At 40.5% G+C, this 20,741-nt stretch overlaps 1 protein-coding gene and 1 long non-coding RNA gene across 2 annotated transcripts; both read left to right on the top strand.

Annotated features, from left to right (window-relative positions):
* TMEM167A (transmembrane protein 167A) lies at positions 1-19,449 on the top strand. The gene is made up of 4 exons (XM_023944806.2): positions 1-131; positions 10,107-10,216; positions 15,005-15,039; positions 18,251-19,449. The coding sequence occupies exons 1-4, from the start codon at positions 129-131 to the stop codon at positions 18,319-18,321; spliced, it is 219 nt and encodes a 72-aa protein (XP_023800574.1). The 5' UTR covers positions 1-128; the 3' UTR covers positions 18,322-19,449.
* LOC147647969 (uncharacterized) lies at positions 140-5,972 on the top strand. The gene is made up of 2 exons (XR_015280526.1): positions 140-4,229; positions 4,863-5,972. It is a non-coding gene; the product is annotated as an uncharacterized LOC147647969 (long non-coding RNA).
* Positions 19,450-20,741: the final 1,292 nt, after the last annotated feature.

The following is a 20,741-nucleotide window of genomic DNA, read 5'->3' as shown; positions in this document are numbered from 1 at the left end:
CAATCGCGACGCCCCGCGGCGCTGCCAGCCAATGGCGCCCGCGCCCGCGCCCCGGCGCGCTGAGGGCGCGCGGTGCCCGCTTCCGCCCGTCGCGGCGGCCGGAAGGTGATGTGGCGGAGCGCGGCGCGATGGTAAGCGCGGGGCTGCCCGGGCCTGCCCGCTCTGGGACCGGGCCCTTCCCGCTGCCCTGCCTCTCCGCGGCCCTGCACGGTCCCCGGCGGCACATCCTGGCCTGGGCGGTGCCCCCAGGGGTCGCTCACGCCATAGGCCGCGGCCCGCGGGAGCGGAGCCGCTCCGAGCCTTTGCTGGGAGTAGCGCGGTGCGGGTTTGCGTCAGGGGTTTGGTTACAAGATAAAGACACGTTTTGTGTCTCTGCGGGGCATTATCAGCCGGTGTGAGGTCGGTCAGGTGTTGGGGGTGTCTCTCCGGGCATCCTGACGTCATTTTCGTGCCGCGTGACGTCGTGCATGTGGTGTATGACGTCATTATTGTGTTGCGTGACGTCATGCTTATAGAGCAGTGCGCTGAGTCGCGACATTGGCTGCTTTTCTGAGGTATCAGCAGAGGCCCAGGTCCATTTACTCATGAAATCTATATGGGTCATATATAAAACTATATATTTGATGTAATATGAAAAATTTTATATATATTTATATATATGTCTGTGTGCGTATAGAGATATATTACCTTTATTTTACATTTATAAAAACTTATATGTCTGCAGCATACATAATTTTAAGAATACGTATGTAACATAACATATAAATAGGTATTTTTAAATGTATTCATAGTTATATAAATAGCTAAAACATATAAATACAAAAAAAACCCATGTAAGTACATATGGAATAGGCTATCAATATATATGAGTTTATTATGTGTATAACAAATACATGTGGCTATAAGGATGAATATATAGATATTTATAGGTGTATGCAAATGTGTAATTGAATATTTTAAAAATTATTTGTTATATATTACCAGTATAGCTTTTTCTATAAACCACACATATAAAGAGTGTAGGTGTGTATAATATGTTTATATATGTAAATATGTATATATAAATGCAGGCACACACACATATAGATATATATATATATATATGTGCGTGTGTGTGTATAAATAAATACCCACTTTATGTAGAGTTGGTCTAGAGGCACATTGGTATTTATTTATTTGTTTCCTGCCCATTTTAGCAGTCTCTGTGCAGGTAATATAAATGAAGGGTTTGCATTTCTGTCGTAGTTAAAGCTGAGCAGTGAGATATTTTTTCTTAGTCAAGGTTTATACATTAAATATTTATGTATCAACAGTGTTTATATGACCAGAGCAGATACATGAATTTAAAATTAAAAGGAAAGCCAAAGGAATAACTGAGTTAACAGAAGTTTTGTAACTGAGTTAATGTAAGTTTTTTCTGTAGAAAATACATATTTGCTCCTAACTGCAGCACAGAGTATGTTTTAATATAGGAATTTGTGACATTTTTATAATAATCTGAACATGGTTTGGGTTGAAAGGGACCTTCAAAGATCACCTGGTACCCCTTTCCCATGGGCATTGGCAGGTTGTCCATCACTGCATGGATACTGTGCAATTTAATGGAATATTGCTGTATTTCCTGTATATTCACAGAAAAGATCAATAGCACTTGAAGTTTCTTATTGCTCAATTCAGAAAAAAGCTTCCTTGGCTCCAGATCTTGTCACCATCAGAAAATTGCTGGGAGTTGCTCACCTGAGCATTCCTTGGCAGATATTTAAGATGAACCTGCTCTAGTCTGGGGCTCCAAGCAGAAAACAAAGGAGTTTTTTTTTATGAGAGGCATAAATTATCTCAGGAGATTTAAAACACGTGTGCAGAAAGCAAAAGACCTTTAGTCAGCTCCATGGAAAGGTGAATAAAGAGAATTACAGCAGCACCTCACTCTTCTTTGTTGTACTTAAAAGGGTTTGAGGTGATAGAAAAAGGCAAGAGAACTTGGTGAGACATTGGTAATGCTCAGTGATGATTAAATACAACTAATTATTTAATATTATGTTTTTATGTCATTTATATTTTAAATATTCTATAGCTCATATGTAATAAAAATGTAACAGTAACTTAAAAGCGAAGTTACTGTTTAAATCAAAGAAGATTATGGCAAGTGAATGAGATCTGTTAGGATTATCTTCTCCACTTGTGCCTGTTCCTTGCTAGAGGTTCCTCTTGTGCCTCAAGAACTCTGAAACAAGAAACTCTCCTAAGGATGGTTTGCTTATGATTTAATGCTGAATATAAGGTGAAAATAAGTTTCTTCAGCATGATTGTGATGTTTGAATTTCTTCAAGAGAGCAGCAACCCTCCAGGACTTTAGGTCCTCCATGATAACACCTTTGGTGTCAAGGCATTTTAGGGGAAAAAAAAAAAAGATAATTTTTGAGCTCACATTTGAGTGTGAGAGAGGAAACAGCTGCTGTCTATGTGTCATGAAATGGAAGAGGTTAGAGCTACATCTCCAATTCATTCTCCTTGTCCAAAGAGTAAGAGCTGCAGCTCTGGCAGAGGAACAGCATTCTGAATAGCACCATTTTCTGAAGCAGGATTTCCAAAGGACTTCATCCCTTGGAAACTTTGCATCCCGTTGCTTTCCAGGCTTCCTTACCATGTCCATCCTTGCTAAGCAGATGAAAACTTGTACTGAGTGAATGGCCAGTTGCTGCCAAGCAGAAAAAAAAGTAATATATATATATATATGTGTGTGTGTGTGTGTGTAAGCTGACATTTACCTGTATTTTCTTTTATGTGAAAGCAGAAATTGTGGTGTCTTTTTTTTCCTCTTCACTGGCAGTGTATAGGAAAAAGACTCACCATTTTGACTTAAAGCAAAACCCTCACTATTTTAAATTAAGGCAGCTACAAAAGCCAGAAGCTTCTCAGTGGATTCCAAACTTGCTGGAAGTGATGCACAGCTCCTTCATTTATTTAGGAGCAGAATGTATATTGTTTGCAGACTTCCACAAATCAGTTTGTGTTGCCAGCTTTTGGGGTTTTTACATCTGAAAGCTTGACAGAAATTTTCCTCCTGGCCTTGAAAATCTTGCCACATGCATGGATGGAAAGAGGGAAGAAGCCAAAGGTAACATTAAAGTTAATTAACCTCCTGAAGGGTGGTCTACACTTTTCTTCATAGCAGAAATGTGAAGCTACACTCAGAGAAAATTTGGTGATGGAGAAAACTTAAAAGAAGTGCAGAAAACTTGACAAAAATGGCTTCTTCTGTGTCCCACTCTGGTTGGGACTGATCCTGGCCCCACATTACTATCCAAAAATTGATTTGGGAACTTTCCACCAGGACAAACATTTCTGTCACAGTCTTTGTTGCTCTCTTAGTGTGCTGTTTATAGAAGGAAGGGGAGTTGCTCATAGAGAAAATGTAGAAACATTCATTAGTAAATATTATTTCAAACCAAGCTGTCGGATATAAACATACCAGAACCCAAGACACTGCTCTGAAAAAAAAAAAGCTTTCAGGAGTCTTCAAGTACAACGTTTTATGTTTGTCTTATTCAAAATTACAAGGAGTCAATTCTGATTCAGACTGCCATCCAGCTTTGTTTTTATCTTTACCTAGAGGTACATAGGTTTACAAACATCTCCTAGGTCATCTTATAGTGTCTTCATATTGTGAATTTATTTCACCTGAAGTGTTCAGTTTAGATACTTCTGTCATCTTAGAAAACAATGTGAAAATATATTGTCAGTGTTTAATTTTTGTGATTATTGAACTGAGGAAATTATTCTGTCAGTGTAAGATGGTCTCTTTTTTGGAAAAGTAGGATGCAGTGAGTCTACTTGAACAGATTTACCCAGAATGACTCTGGTTGTGAGAAACCATTTCCTTGCTGAGTGCCATAAAAAAAGTGAATGTCACAATTTAATTTTTTGGTTGCCTGCAGCATTAGACACCACACACATTCGTTGTAACAGATGCAGCACTGAATATGTTTCTCTGCTAAAGCACAGAGCTGGGCATTCAAACTGAACAAAAGTTTTTGATTTTCAACCTTGTGACTGTGGAAACAGGGTGGGAACAGCTGTGAAAAATATTACCTGTCTTCCAGATGCTAAAAATTCAAACCATGCAGCTGAACCTCTGTCAAACAAGAGACTTGCATAGATAATGTGGACCTGCCCAGGACCATGGGACATGACAGACTTAGCAGAACCTGTCATTATTTCTTGACTAAGTACATTTTTTCCTGATACTTGTTTTCTATGCTTGAAAAAGAGGTGGTTTGACTATGAATGACAAAAAACCCCATACATTTGGTAAATAGTATACAATAAATATTTGCGGTTCTGTTTTGTAGTTCTTAGGTAAATTAGAATATATCTTTTTGAGAATTTACACTTTTTCCCATGGCCATGTTCACAATCCTGTAGCACCTTCTGTTACAAAGTCCTGATTTTTGCATGCTGCTTTTATTATAGGAAGGATATCACCTAATTTGAAGTGTGCTTTAGTATGACTCCACCTCTTCCATTCACACACAGAGGTTTTACTGGTTTTTCACTCTCAGGAGTGTATTTGTGGTGAGCTGAACAGTTTGGTGTGCAACTTCAGATGGAAGAGTTACTTAAAAAAAACGGGGGGTTATTTAAAATACTTTAATCTAATGGGGGAAGACAGCAGAGGAAAAATATCTCTGTACAATTTAAAAAAGTATAATCTACAGAGAAGACCTGGGGGAAAAGGTGTTAAAAGCTTTTACTGTCGTGTTCACTATAGTTCTGTTTGTTTAGGAAGTATATGAACATGTGCACCTTTGTGTTACAGTGACCCTGGCAAAAGACTTTAATAGTCACTTTGTTTTTTACAGCAAGGTGTTTTGGTGAAATGCTGCCTCTGCTAGTTGTTTGCAGCAAAAGTTCAGTTTTGAAACTAGGTATTGGGGCAAAGAGGAAGGAATTCAAGCAAGTGTGAAATTTCAGCACCATTGCCTTGAGGTGTCTTTTCACTGCTGGTCTGTGGATTTGAATTACGGTAAAAATCCTAAATGTGTTTTTATAGGAGAGGGCAACTGTGTCCATATGTTTAATTAAGTGTTTGATTGTTTGAGGAGATTGGTTATGTTTTAAATAGATGTATTAGTCTTCAATTGACTGGAAAGGTAGGTGTACTTGCCATCCAAACTTGACAATGTGCTTCTCCAGGAAATGACTAGGGAAAGAATTCCCTATTTCTCTAATCAAGCCTTAGCTTACATTCTGTGAGTGCAAAAATACATATTTTAGACAGAAATCTGAATGAACATAAAATATGGTACTTATTTGAAAACTAAATACTGAGGAGAACGTGCTGTAAATCCAAAGTCAAAAAAACCCTATTTATGCTGGAACAGCCACCTCTGGCTGGTATTTGGATACTTATTAACACCCCTTGCTTAGTTTTGTTTTGTACTTCTGCCAGTAATTGCTTCAAACTTAACTAATTTGCAGTTTTTGTAATTTTTTAGAGTGTTAATTAGCATGCCTCTTTCACAAGCTCTTGTTTTCCATTCGTTTTGATCAGATTGCATTTGGCAGCAGTGGAAAAAAATAATTCTTTTTTTAATAGATTGGAAAATAATACAATTAAATCCATGTTTTAATTAGTTTTTAGCAATTGCTTTGGCTTTCAGGTTGGGAGTACTACTACGTGATTTATATCCTATTATGTTTCTAGGTATTACACTCCTAAAAATCTGATTTTTACTGATGAAAAAGGAATTGCAAGGCCTAATGGAAACCCTAGATAATAAGCATTTTCTCTTTCAGCTTTGTAAGGAACGCTCCATTAAAATTTCATAGCTTGATTTAACTTTTCTGTGATGAAATTTTTATCAGCTCTTGCTTAACTAAAGTTTATCTGCACTACGTAAGCTCTTGCTCATATTCCACTATGAGAAAGGCAGCTGAACAATTGGGTATCCATATCTGGCTCCAGAAAACATAATCACCCATCAATTTTAATATATTGGGGAGGAAAAAAAGAAACCATTCTAGAAAGAGTGAATATTCTGTGGCGTATTACACAAAAATTGTACTTCCTTTAAAATATTCCAGTTTTTTATCTGTGTTTGCCCACATAAATTGGTTATTAAAGCAGTAACCACAGGGCAAAGTTTTGCAACTTGCTGGCGCTACAATGGCCTCTGCTTTTATAGCGCAGATGGATGAAATCATCATGGTCATGCTGCAATCAGAGATAAAATAATCATTTTGTAAATACTTAAAGTCTAGGGAAGGTTAAGCTTTGGTTTCAGTCTGCTGAGACAAACTCAGAGAGCTTTTGAGTTACGCTTTCTACCAACCCAGAAGGACAGAGCATGGGGTTTGTGCTCCCTCCTGCACGTTTCATCTCCCCTGGAGCCATGATATTGGGTGGTTTATGTTAAACAAAAGTGTATGAGGCAAGGGGAGAATCAGCAGTCCTTTGTGACACAGAGAGTTGCGTCGAAACCCAGGGTGTGATTTATTACTGTGCTGCCCAAGGGTTGCATCAGTAAGTGGTTTGTGAGTGTGGTGGTCTGCAAGGACAGGGAACCACGTCTGAAGCAGAGAATATTGGGGTAATGGAGTGAGTGAAAACTGCAGAGGTGGATAAAATACAGTGTCTTGTCTATGGCTGTTGTTGTCAGTGCAGGAAAGGGTTTACAGCTACTGCATTCATTATAGCTATTTCTGCATATTGAATTAAATACTCTTGAGAAGTGCAAGACCTGTTGATAACCACAGCTCTGAGCTGCTGCTTTTTTTTTGTACTTCTGCCCAAGTGTAGTGAATTAAATGCCAAGGGACAGCGTTGTCTATAGTGAGGTTTTCAGGAGCTGTGCATTTGTGATCATCATTCCCTGTCACAGCCACCACACAGGTAATTTTTCAATCAACACTTACTGAAGTACATTAAACTTCATTTTATACTCAGATGGGAGTACATTCAGACATCCCTAGCTGTACTGCTTGATTTCCAACTACTGTATATTCCTGTGAGTATTTATTTTAATACAAGCCACCACAGTTAATCCCAACACAATAAAGCTTTCTGGAGTATTAATTCTTTATGGTTTATTATATGGAGTTTTTACTGAGATACATTATGATCAAGAAATAATATCGAGGCTTTTTTTAAAGGCCTGGTTTTGGGAAGGATTTAGAACAGCCTTTGGGGCATGTAGCTCTCAAAGCTGAAGTCCATGGTCTTAAATTTCCAAAGACACTGGAAGAAACTCGGCTCTTGCGAGTTCAGATGCATACAAAACCTCATTAGTGCTGCAGGTGGTGTGGTGGTGCTCCACACAGGAGGGGGCACGAGGGGAATGACACAGAATGGAGCAACTGAGGTGTTCCCGCTATGTCAGAAATGCACCAAATACAGATGTAGAAACTTTCAGTCCGTGGAATTAAAGCTTGCACAGTCTAAGACCACAATAAAATGCCAGTGCTGGTTCTTTCTAGCACTGCAACGTGAGTCTTAGGAAGTTAGTCATCGTTTCACCCTCATGGGGTCACAGTGTAAGAGACAGCACCATGTGCTGAGATGTCTTTGTGGCGGGAATGAGGCTCACAGGACCTACAGTAAGCCAGTCAACACAAGTCAAAAATTGCAATTAATGTGTTTTCATCAGAGGAAGCCAGTCTCAACAAATGAACAGCAACACACCTATGTTGTCCAGGTAGCTTGGTATGAGAATGCAGTGTGTTTTGGAAGGATTTTGAGCAGTGTAACTCTTGCAGCAGCTTTTAATTACATCAGCTGGAGCAGCTGGATGTAGGTTGCTGCTTTCTGTGAATTCAGCTGGCCCTTGAGAATTACTTGAGATGTGAAGAGAAGCTGTCTGATTCAGGAATAAGTTCTCATTTCCAGAAATTGTAAGCAAATTTTGGAATGCTCACATCTGTCCTTTGGAAGTGGCCGTGCAGATAAACGCATCACTCAGAGCACACTTCAGATGCGATTACAGCGATGCGTATCTGGGGAAACACATGAAGACCCCAACAAAGGACAATTATATACGATTATATACTGCCCCAGTTGATTGACTGATGGCACATTTCATGAGTATACGTTTACAGCCCCTGCTTAAGAGCAAGCAAGCGTGCCCTTCTGCCATTTTGCAGTGTTGGAGTGGCCGGTGCCGCCTCGGGAAGCAGCTGCAGGAATTCATGGGAGTGGGTGGCTGGCAGGAGCAGGGCTGTGAGCTGTCAGAGCAGCTGTCTGTCCCACAGGACTGATCAAATTAATCAGTTGATAGGCAGTATCTGGCTGTGCTGAGAGGCAGCCACTCCTGGATCCGGCCCCGCTGCGTTCCTAGACCCGCAGGAGCCAGGGGGAATTGAGACTTCCCTGGTTTCTGGAGCTGGCAGAAACTTCTGCTGAGCACAAAGGCTCCAGAGGCTGCTGCCGGGGATGGCAGTGTGTTGTCCTTTGTGAAGAGTCTGTCCATTATATATGACATGATGGGGCAGAAGGGGTGGCTAGCTGAGCTGAAATGCTAAATTAAACATGATTTAGCAAAGGCTGTGGTGCGGGAGAAAACCAAGCAGCCTCGTGTTTGGGACAGGAGGTGTGGCTTTGGGTGTGGGATCACAGCTCCTTCATCACTGAAAGAATGGGTTTCAGGGATGCTGAAATCTCTCCTATACAGGGTGCAGAGTTAGAGCATCTCCGTAACGATGCTGGCCCATCAAGTTAGATACTGAAATAACTTTAGCTAGCTAACCCCATCTAAAGCATGTATTCAGACTGGCAGCTCTGTGCATGTTATGGAGTTAATGTAATTCATGGGGACTTCTAAAGAAGCTAAAGTTTTTTGTTTTGTTTCGCTGTTGTTGATTTTGGGGGGTTTTGGTCACCAGGTTTTTGATCTCAGTATTGGAACACTTGTGCATGTTCCAATGGTTTTCCTTCTAGGAGAGTTTCTCGTTTTTCTCTCCTGATTTCCTGCTAGTGCCATAGTGAACTAGAATATTGTGATTTTATTTATAGTTCTCTTTAGCTAGATAGATTTGACTGTTGGAGCTTCAAAATGTTGTGATTTTGTGACATAGGAGGAAAGCATGTGCACATCAACAGAGATGTGCCTCGGGCTGTGTGGAAATGAAGGCTCTGATGTGCCCTAAAATATGCTTGGAGAAGGAAATGCCAATGTAATATCCCTTCCTAAGTGCTAAATATTTACCTTTAATTAAATACCACTGCTTGGCCAGCTGTGTTGAGCAGTACGAGCACAGGAGACAGAAGTTCATCAGGATTCCAGAATAAAGAGTGAATTTATTGCATTTGCTTTGACATTATTTTTTTTTTTTTTGGAGCTCACACTAAATCAGATTTGCAAATGAGCATAACAGAATGAAGGTAAAATAAAGGTTTTTGAAGTAAGCAGTTGCCTCTTATACCACCTGGTGCTGTTATGCTGACCAGAATGTCAGTTGAGACACTTAAGAGAAACCCCAAAACTGTAAAAAATAACGTTAAAAAAAGGTTTATGGGATGCACTTTCTGCCTTTTACTAATACTTCACGCTTTAGTAAATTGCCAAATACTGCAGCAGTTTCTCAAGAATTGTCTCTTCTTACTGCCACTAGGCTGATCAGTGTTTGCTATCAACAATAGACCTTTACTTCTTAATCCTAAGGCAATTTAATCCATTTCTTCAGGACTCACCATATTACTAGCACTTCTGAAATTTACAATAAAGATGCTTTCAGTTTAAAGTCAGAACATTATTTGAAAGGAAAAGCAGTCAGTTGTCACAGTTCAGGTGGGCTTAACTGTATATATTTCCACAAATCTGTTAAATTTGGCCGGTAGCCTTTAAAAAGCAGTATATTAACAAACCTCCTGCACATTTGGTGCTATTTTTTTGTCTTTTGCTACTGGTTTACTTTCCAGCCAGTCCTCACTGCTGTTTTCACTACCACAACTGTATTCCATTGACACAAAGGTTTTCTGACTCATGGCCATTGTCCATCTCATTTTTTGTTGTTTTAAGGGGTCACCCATTTTTTCCAGAACTTCCACTTGGAGAGAAGTTCTGCACTGCAGCAGTGTAATTCTTTGTTTTCCTGATTCTCTTCCCTAGTCTGCCATCTTCAACTTCCAGAGTCTTCTGACTGTCATCCTGCTGCTCATATGTACCTGTGCCTACATCAGATCCTTGGCTCCCAGCTTACTGGACAAAAATAAAACCGGGTAAGTGGCCTGATCATTCCAAACATCCACAAGCTGTGTGTGGTTTCAACTGCAGCCTTTCAGCATCTCCAGATGAAGTGTGGGATAATGCAGATCCTGCTTTGAAAATTTTCGCTCTTTAAAGATAAAAATCTTAATTTTGTACCTCACAATAGAGTGCAATAAGGTATTGGCAAGCGCTTAGTTGCAATTTCTCTGAAAGAATTTATTAGCTTGCTAACCTTGCTAATACTGCATTATTAATCTTCTAGATTTGTAGCTTCGTTGTTAGATGCTTATTAGAGATACAGAAATAAGAGACAGAAATAAAACATTCTCCTACATGTGGGTATTGTTGCAGTGATTTATTTTTGATTCCTAGGGTGGGTAAGCAACCAGCAGAAACTGGCTTTTTGTTTGTTTTCAAGATAGGTGTTTTGCAGATTCAAGTTTGAAACAGAGCTTTAGCAATAATCTGTAACTAAAAAAAAACCCTAAAAATATTTTTTTAAAATAAGCAACACAGTCATCTTGTGTGGTCTGTTAACATTATGGTTTTGTAGTCTCTAAAGTGAGGGAGTTTCTAGAAGAGTTTTTGAAAGCTTCTACAAACCTAACTTTTTTCTTTTTTTTTAATAATCCTATGGATGCTAGCTGTGGTCAGCAGAACTGTGATTTAAATGTGGTGGGTTTTGAGTATTGGGCAGTTGCGACACAGAAGCCTTTGGGGCTGTCCTCAGAACTTCAGTAATGCTGTCACCTAGGGTTAATGCAAAGGAGGTGATATTTGTAGGAGGTACTTCTAGGTGGAAAAACAGACAGGCTTTTGGATGCTGAGTGTTTGATTTCTCCACTTTTTCCATTAGGCCATTTCCTGTTAAGTAAAATGTTCTTCCCTCGGTGTCTTCCATCACTTCTGCATTCAGATTCAAAAGTGTCCCGTTTTAAATGGACTGTTGTGACCAAGAACCCTGAGTGTTTGTCTTCTGAAAACCTTCATTGTAATTAACCTCTGGGGCTGCTGTTTTATTACCCAGTTTTTAATTTTAGCAGTGTAGTACACCCAAAGCATGCCAGCTCTTTTTTCCCTTAATTTGGAGTTCTAACATGAAAATACTTGTGTCCTTTTATATGAGGCCATGCAATTGCCCCTGACATGAGCGAGGTTTCTTTGGATGGAAGTAAAGATGGAAGAAAGGATGACTTCATGAAGGACAGGGAGTGGGGGGAAGAGGGGAGTTTGGATGTCTGCTGGTGGAAGATAACACAATAGTCAATGAGGTATACACAGTAAGAAGTAAGAATGTTTATTTTACTGATTAAAATTTTAGTGCTGTTCTTGGCAAGGAGTATTTCCTTTAATCTGGAGCTACTCTGTTTATTCTTGAGGCAAATCTGTCTGGAGTACAATAGAACTCTCTTCATAAAACATTTCCAGAGGGTGCTGACACTATGGAGGAGTTGGGTGTTTGATGTGTAGGTTTGTATTTATGTAGATGTAGGACATACCATTTTTTTTTGGTTTTTTATATATATATATATATTTAAAAATTTGTAGACTACTTTGTACTGGAGAATAAAAAAACCTAGGCCTGGAAGCAATGAAATTTGTTTCCTGTATGGTAGTTGTTTACATGGAGCTCATATGGTGCTCAACCCCTGTCCCTCCCTTCTAACCTATTCCATGCTCCAGTGGAAATGTCTGGACATGTGGGATAAAACAAATTCTAGTGATACTTCAGTTGACCACAGAGATGCTCTTAGCTCATCATTCCTGCTCCGAATTAAAGGCATAAAAATCTAGCAATAAAATACTAAAGTGATGGAGAGGAGGAATGTTGATAGTTATTCACTGTATTTCTGAGTGAGTGGCAACTTTGCTGAGGATTTAGGTCTGTTGATAATAAGTGAAGAAACATACTTCTGTTGGTTGAGAGATGCCGTTGCACAGTGATGTCACCCATCCTCATAAGCCTGTATTTCCTCCCCCTCATTTCTGCCCAAGTGTGTCTTTCCCTACCAAGCCAAACAGAACCTTAAACCTTCATTTTCCCTGAACGTTTCCATGTGCTCAGTCTTGAGCAGCAGTGTTAAAGGCTGGGAAAGCAAGTGGAGATTTACTGTTTCATGCTAACTAGAGGAGAATGTGCACCACAACATAATTCTCTCCTCCCTGCTAACCAGAAAGATGTGTTAGCTGATGTGCAGCAGAGATCCCCTTTGATTTTCCATCAGCATTGCAGTGGGGATGTCTCACACTCCCTCCTGCAGTGGCACTGGGCTTCTCCTGGTGAACACATGGCATTTTAAAGCACACCCAGCCTTAGCAGTCGTTGTCTAAGGCTCCACCAACTCCCCCTCAGCTTAAGAGGTTCCATTTATTTGAGTTTTCTGTTCTCCAGACAACCACCACCACTTTTCACGTGCACATTTGGGCTGTGGCTGTGGCTGTGCAAACAGCAGGGGTCCCAGCCAGACCCTCACCTTCACCTGCATCCAGGCAAGGATGGAGCAGAACACAAAGGGCAGAGAAGGAATTTACACTGAGGGGGTGCTGCAGGAGGAGCTGTTTTGGAGCAGTTACTTAAGGCAGCATCACTTTTGTAATAAGAAAGCAGGTTTTGACTTGAAGAGGTTCTTGTTAGGCACCTGGGATGAGCACTGATAGAAAAACTAGGGGAGCAGGAGGTCTGCACAGGCTTTTCCTGCAGTGGGAGCTCCCCAGTTCTTCCAGAGGGTATATTACCAGAAGGTCCAGAATTCAACCTGCTTTTGCTCAGCAGCAGGTTGTGTGTACAAACAGAGGTACTGAGCAGTTCCAGCAGCACAACAGCCTCTTTAAAAATGTTCTGGTGTCACCACGGGAGGGCTGATCAGTCCTCATGTCAGTGCCTTCAGGTTCAGAAATTGTTAACTCCAGTTGTTAAGGCAGCTGGTGAAAGCCATCCTCTGTTTTGTACCTGGCACATCAGGTAGGAAAATTTCTGTTTTCACCAAGGGGGCTTTGTAGGGCAGTGTGCAGCAGTGGCTTCACATTAGTCAAGAAATCCCTGAGAAGACAAGAAAATACCCTTGCTGGGATTCTGAGGCAAATTCAACAGACTTCCAGGCTGCCTGAGGGGGTTAATACCCTTTTTCCCATGCAAGATTCTTCAAAAGTATATGAACAGAAGAGTAATGTTTTATTTCTTCAAGCTCCTGGGCAAGCTTTTGAGAGATGAGAACCCTTTTCTCAATATGAGAAGCAGGGTTGTGGAAGTTTTCATGTTGGTTTTGCAGTGTGCAGTCGGTAAATTCTAATTTTACAGAGAGTGAACATCAGTTTTGAGAACCTGAGGTGCTATCAATGGAGCACTTCAGGGCTGTGTATTTTGCTCTATGAGATTTACACATGAATGCCTTTCTACCTGCACACATCTTCAAAAAGTGCATAGATGTCTTCAGGTTACTTTATTGTATGACCTCTTAGCCTGGAAAAGTGTGGTGGTCTGTGTGCAGGGATCATTACTTCTGCTTGTGGAGCCACATAAAAGGAGAAAGAATAGAGCTTTGGCTGTACAGAAATACAGTCAAACCCAAATATGTATGTATGTGTGTATATATATATTTTGCTTGAGGTAAAACTAAAATCAAAAGCACAGATGAAAATGCTTTCTAAAAACTAACATTTTTCTGAAAATGTTTTCTTAAAGTGGCAATGGAAGTGTTGTTCATGATGTATTGGTCAGCAAGGAGTACCTAAGTCAAAAAGCATTTCACTTTGAGTTTGAACACCTCATTCACTTGCTGCCACACCTGGTTTTCACCTGCCCAGCACTAAATCTTTGTCCCAGAAATAGAGGAGGCTGCTAAATGGGCAGAGAGATGCTAAGTAAACCCAGACCGTAAAAGAGGACATAAAGTGCAAGGAACAGAGAAATAAAAGTGCATGATACGTTGACTGCTCAAGCATGCAGGAGCAAGTGGCCCAAGCCTACCTGTCTGCATTTAAATGTGTTAGAAGTAAGCAACTTTCAGAGCCCAAAAAGGGGTAAAGAGAGACAACCAAACCTTTGTGGGTCTGACTTCAGAACATTATTTTGGGGGATTTATCTACTACCTGCTTGATGGCAGTTCTCTAAGTGCTTCCCCACAGTGTTCTGTGCCATGCTATGAAGGAAACCTTCCTGCAGACAAGCTCTGAAGAGCTGAAATCTGTCTTCCTGCACAGGGACAACTCAGTATTGTTCCCTTTGTCTTCCTCAGATCATAAAAGCAGTCCCTTCTCCTCTGAGGGGGGGGGTCAGTATGAGATTGTTTTAGTTACACAGAGAAATTGTAGGTTTGTGACATGCCTTTGGGTGTTCCTTGTGTTGAATTCTGCTCTTCCCTGTTGCTGTTTCACTTGTGAGAGGTGATGTCCTGGGCAAGCAGCACAGGAGAGACTTGAGCAGGATAAACATTGGTAAAGGAATAAGAAAGAGCCAGAGGAATTGGGAAGATATTTTTCTTCACAGAATTTTCTGTCTGGGGTACCTTATTGTAGATAAATACAGGGTTCTGATAAACTCTTTAGATCTGGAAGACGGGATGGGTTAAATGCATCTTTGCATGCAGAAAGACTCCTGCTAGACTTAAAATTTGCCACTTCTGTAATTCATTGGGTTCTGTACCCTTATGTGCAGGTATCTGCTGTTTTCTGGTGTTCAGAAAAGAGTCAAGTTGAGAAATTACTGTCAATTCAGATTGTTTTTTAATATAAACGAAAGAAAATCAGTTGATGTGGATGTATTAAACCAAGAGCCTAACGAATTTATTTTATCTTTACAGATTGTTGGGGATATTCTGGAAATGCGCCAGGATTGGTAATTCCTTTTTCTCTTTCAAAATCCTTAAGATCAGTCCTATTTCTAACATAATTTATTAGGATAATATTGCCATGTAGCAATGAAAACCATACACATCCTTTTTCTTCAAAAATGCAGGTTTGAAATAGTGGGGCAGGATATTGCTTTCATAGATTAGCATCATGGAAATCCTGCATCTTCTCATGTCAGTTCATGTGTCTGGTGTTATATTTTCAAAAGTCTTTTGTACTTTTTGCCACAATTAAGGGTGTGTTTCTAACATGCAGAGAAATCAGTGATTTCTTATAAACTGCAGTCCATTTGAAATTGCAATGGACTGTTGGAAAAAAGCCAGATATTTACCTCATAGTAGTAAAAGAATATGGAGTTCATAATGCATTAAGGTTCTGTTTTAAGCATAAATGTGGTTTTTTTCCCTCTCCTTTCTTTACTCAGCTTCTGTGCGCTTTTGAATTACACAAAGCTGTTCGTTTCAAGTGACATCTGCACACAGGCTGATCAGCTCTATCTGATTCTTGACATTTTCCCATAACATTGGTTTTATATTTATTTTAATCCTTATCCTGAATTTATTTTGAGAAGGAAATTGGAATATGCAACAGAAGTTTAGTCTTAACATTAAGGTATATCCACGATTTAGGAAAAAAAACCAAAAAACTACAAACCCGTCATCAGTGTTCAAATTGCGCTGTTAATTCAGAGCAGGAACTTTGAACTTGTAATTCTAGATCTTCCTACTTGTCACTGAACCTAAAGAAAGCCTGTATGATTCCCTTTCTGCATTCCCAGGCAGAACATTTTACAGGATGTCAAAAAAGCATTGACACAAAAAAAGTGAAGACCGGTTGTTAAAATGATTGCAGATATTGTCCTACTTAGATAATAGACCTAGCAGAACCAATTTTAGTGCTGTAATTGAAAGATACTGGGAAGGTGGCAGCTGTCAAAAAAGAATTTTCAGCTAAAGCAGTGAAAACAAATTTTAAAATTTAGCTGCATTAGGGTTTGTTCAGAGTTGAAGAGAATTCTTCACTTAACCTTGCCTTTGCCATCTTCTTTGTAGTTAATTAAGTTCAAGGATATTTTTTTTCAATTAGCTATGTTTCTTTTGCAATTGCCATCTAGAGTGGACTACTTTGACTTTCTTTTAGAGTAAGAAGTGAAAATGAGCTTTGGAGATGATGCCTATAATTTTACGTGTGTTAGCCATAAAGGCAAGTAGAAAGTGTAGGTTTCAAAAATGAAAATGTCTACTGGCTTCCTTTACATTTCACATCCCTGGTATGTTTAAACAACCTTTTCACATGTACATAAGATCTTAATCACAGGCAAGTGGTTACATATTTACAAAGTTGTGCAAAATAATGTTTAATCCTGCCACATGGTGATTTTTCTTTTAAGAAAATTAAGAGCAGAAAAGCATAACCCATATGAAAATTGTAATACCCTGAACCGTAGGAGTTGGACTTCCTCAAAATTTATTTTAAACAGATGTGAAACTGCAGACATTAATTCGTTCAGTTATTTGAAGTTTAATTAAATGTATGGCAGATCATGACAGCATCTTGTAATGTTACCGGGCAGTCAGTCCTGTGTATGGGAGGTGTCACTGCAAGTATTTCATTTTCCTTTTACTGTGGAAAGTTTGTTCCCTCTGTGTTTAAAGGTCCTGCTGGTAAAAGAAAATACTTTTTTTTTTTTTTTTTTTCTTAAAAATTGCACCATGCTAGACTTGGGAGCCTTGGTGGGTTTTCTTCTTTAATGTTTCTCTGAAAACCGTATCTCTGATAAGGTGGTTTGTAAAGACAAAAGACCTCACACAGCAGAGGGAAATTGAACTTTGCTTAAAGCAAACAGCCCCTGTTTGTCTAAAAAGAGGGATCTTCTCACCTTAAAGACACATTTCAGTATTAATACTCCCTGGCAGTTCTGTGGGCTGGAGGTACCATCCACTGTTGGTCTCTCCAAGGAGAATTCAGTGGAACCATGAAGAATTAAGTGTAAAAACGTCTTGCTAATTAATGGAGGAAGTGCTCATGTAAGTAGGTGCCAGTCTAATTCAAAGACGTTCCCCTGGTTGGTTCACAGTTCCCCATCTGAGAATCTTTATCTGCTTGGTGAAAAAGAGACTTCTGTAGCATTCTGTACTGGACCAAATGGGTGGGAATAGATCTCTCATAATTGTTTTTGCCACCAGATGAAAGTCTTTTGATGGAGTAAACCTAACTTTCATCCACAGTTTGCCCTGGGAACTGTGACACCAATTTGAAAGAGTCAGAAAATAGAGGTGTCTGTGCAGCTTCTGTGATCTGCTGACCAATTTTATCACAGAAATGTGTGGACCAGACTTACTCCACATGTTAACAATGTTATGTCTTCTTAGCAAAGCAGAAAAAGACAGGCATCTGTCCCTGTCTGGGCAGTTTTGAGCTCACAGCTCTGGCTGCTGCATGACACCCTGCTCAGAAGATTCACACTGCAGGTGACGGGTACCCGGCCCAGACAGCACCAGCTGTACATCAGCTGACACAGAACAGCTCCTGAGCAGCCACAGAGGAGCAGAGCCAGGAAAAATGGGTTGTTCTGGGCAACATTCCACTGCCTGCCCCCTGACTCTGGCACTAGGAGGTAGCAGCAACATAAAACTGCACCTCAGAAAAGGTGGTTTGTTGTGAGATAGAAGCCCTTGCATGGTTTTACAGAGACCCAGAATCACCCATTCCCACCCCAGCCGTGGCAAGGACACATCCCAGTGTCCCAGGAGCTGCCAGCCCCAGTGTCCAGCCTGGCCTTGGGCACTGCCAGGGATCCAGGGGCAGCCCCAGCTGCTCTGGGCACCCTGTGCCAGGGCCTGCCCACCCTGCCAGGGAACAATTGCTGCCCAAGATCCCACCTGTCCCCACCCTCCTTCAGCCTAAGGCCATTCCCCCTTGTCCTGGCCCTCCATGCCCTTGTTCACAAGTCCCTCTCTTAATGTAAAGAGCCTCAACTCTGTTTTTATATAGCAAAATAACCTGTCCTACATTTGAGTTTCCCCACTGCCCACGCATGTTCTGTGTGAATACAGAGCTGTACTTGTGTCTGCCTTTCTCCAGATAGAAATGTTGAATATCACTTTGCACTGTGGCAGCATTGGATGAGCAGCAGGTGGGTCTGTTTGGCCATCTCTGAATTTTTGTTTCTTCTGTGTTCTCTCCCCTCCTGCCAGGTGAGCGGAAGAGCCCCTACGTGGCCGTGTGCTGCGTGGTGATGGCCTTCAGCATCCTGTTCATGCAGTAGCAGCTGGAGAGAGTCCCCAAGTACCCAGCAGCAGATCTTGTGTCAGGAAAGGATGGGAAGCCTCACCACATCTCCTCTCACACGATGGATAGCCTGTCTCCTGGCAGACACCCCTGCAGATGAACCAGCATTAGTGATCATAACCCAGATGAGACGTGTTTGTTAATGCCAGGTCAGCACTGACACTCCTGCTGTAACTCCTGGAAGGGTGTCTGCTGCGTGTCTGATTTTCAGGGGAGCTTTGTTTGTTTTGTTTGGCTTTTTTTTTTACACCATGGTGTTGAAAAGGCTTGCTGTTTTTAATTCTTTAAAATTTCTTGTCCAGTAGACCTGTTGAATGAAACCTTAAAATGGTAAATCAGTCACAGCAATAAGACCACCTTTGAAGAATAAGGAGCATTTTGACTCTAGGGGATGTTTATCAAAGTATTTTTTAGTTCTTGCTGCCTGAACAATTCCTCTCAATTTGTAAATGATGGCTCTGCTCTCATCCTAAAAGTATGACCTCTGACCTAAGTTACACTCAGCTATTTGTTTCTAAACTTGTAATTCTCAAATAATCTATCAATATCTCTGTTGTTAAGATGTGAAATAAAGGCAGGGACCATAATTGTGGTGATGTCTTATTAGTTGCTGTGAAGGCACAGATGTGGCATCTGAAACACCTGGACTTGCTCTCTGTAAAATACCACATATACTCATTTCTAGCATTTTAGGTCTCTCAGGTATGTAATTTCCCAGCTTCTTCCAAAATGTTGCAGAAAGGATTCAAAAGGCTCTGCTGTTGTTGCATGTATGGAAAGGTTTCTAAATTAGTAGAGTTAAGTTGGCTGCAGATAAGGAAGTTGCATGTCATAATATAAAGGTTGAAGCAACTAAACTACACTCACCAGTAGTAAAAATTATATTACTTTTAATGATACCTTCCATTAGCACTTATTTCTTAGTTTTGCACACTCAGTAATCTAGTGACTTCTTCAGGAATGCCTGACAGGTGTGTGTTACATCAGACAACTGTGTGACTTCATCCTGGCCCATTTGGGAGAGTTGTCTGTTTGCAGTATTTGTTGTTCTGGAAAGGCTTGTGATCAGAAGGAACAAAGCTAAAAAGTAAAATATTGAAAGGTATGTTAACTGTTGTCATTCTTGTTTGAAAACCTTATTTTCATCAATCCAAATTATCCTGCAGCTAGGAAAAAAAGTGGTTTTGAGTTATGACCTTTGTGATGTCTCACATGTATCTGCAAATCTAAATCACCATCAGAAATAGCCATCCAAAACTTTTCTAATCTGGGTTCAGGAAAAACAGATTTCTCTAGTTTGGGCCAAATAAATTCCCGTGGCTGTGAGCCAGAGCAGTGCAGGGCTGTAGGACTGTAACCATGCTGTGCACACACAGAAGCCTGGGACTGGGCAGGACACGTGGGGAGTGCAGAATTGTTCCTGTAACTTCAAAAGTGGCTGCTGCTCCAAACAGGACATCAGAGCAACTCAGATTTGGATTTCAAAAGAGCTGCTCCTCAACAGAGGGAAGGGAGATTCCTGAGGAGTCTTGGGTTTTGTCTGTCAGGTGTATACATGCTCAAAATATGCAGAGAATCATCTGGTAACTTTCTATGTTGAGCAGTTACATTCTTGTCACTACTTCTTTTAATAAATAATGGCACTTTTATGATATTCAGACATTTCCTAGTCATCCAAGCTGTTCTGATTACCATATGAATTCTTAATAATCTCTGGGGTTTAGCTGCAAGTAGGAATACCAGTGAAAGAACCCAATGAAATTTTTTGTTGTGGGTGTCTGAAAACTACTAACATGGAGAAACTGGGTTGCAAAAACCTCCTCTGTTAAGGTTTTATCATCTAAGAAGGCCAGACAGCCCTCTTCCTGTTTGTTATTTGTTGTTCAGACTTAATTTGTTAGATGGCAGCTCATCCTTTTGGCCTAGAGGCAGGTGATGGATACTTCCTAGTTGGGATTTTTTTTTTGTTTGTTTCTATTTTTATTTTCCCCCCTAAATTACATTTTTGGGCTATTCAGTGTGTGCTAGCTGCATGGCTGTTCAACAAAACTATCAGGAAACAAGATCTTTAAACTGACAAACTGCAGTTGTTTTAAAATGTCTGCTTCAGGCAGGTGTTTGCCTCAGGAGCAGTGCTGTGCTTTTCAGGATCTTGGCTTTGAAGAGATTGATACCTCATCTAAGATCTATAGGAAATACTGGTTTCCCAAGTTAGAATCTTAAAATCTGTTTTGCTTTCTTGGCTTTCTTTTTGCCATGCAAAAGAGTTTTCACCCACAGCAGGTCTGTACACACCTTTCCCTGTCTGAAAGGGACATTGATAAATCTGACTGAAGGTAGTGGTGTGCCTGCTGCTGGGGAAGGGTATTTCCACACTGGGACTGCATCATTTTTTTT

Source organism: Cyanistes caeruleus, chromosome Z, assembly GCF_971803275.1.
Source record: "Cyanistes caeruleus chromosome Z, bCyaCae1.hap1.1, whole genome shotgun sequence".
NCBI lineage: Eukaryota > Metazoa > Chordata > Aves > Passeriformes > Paridae > Cyanistes > Cyanistes caeruleus.
Note: the sequence above shows the minus strand (reverse complement) of the source record. Positions and strands in the feature narration are given on the sequence as shown.

What these genes read in the sequence shown, in the direction of transcription:
- TMEM167A (XM_023944806.2), top strand. An exon ending in CTGGACAAAAATAAAACCGG is followed by an intron (nt 10,217 to 15,004) that starts GTAAGTGGCCTG and finishes TTATCTTTACAG; the next exon opens with ATTGTTGGGGATATTCTGGA. An exon ending in CTGGAAATGCGCCAGGATTG is followed by an intron (nt 15,040 to 18,250) that starts GTAATTCCTTTT and finishes CCCTCCTGCCAG; the next exon opens with GTGAGCGGAAGAGCCCCTAC.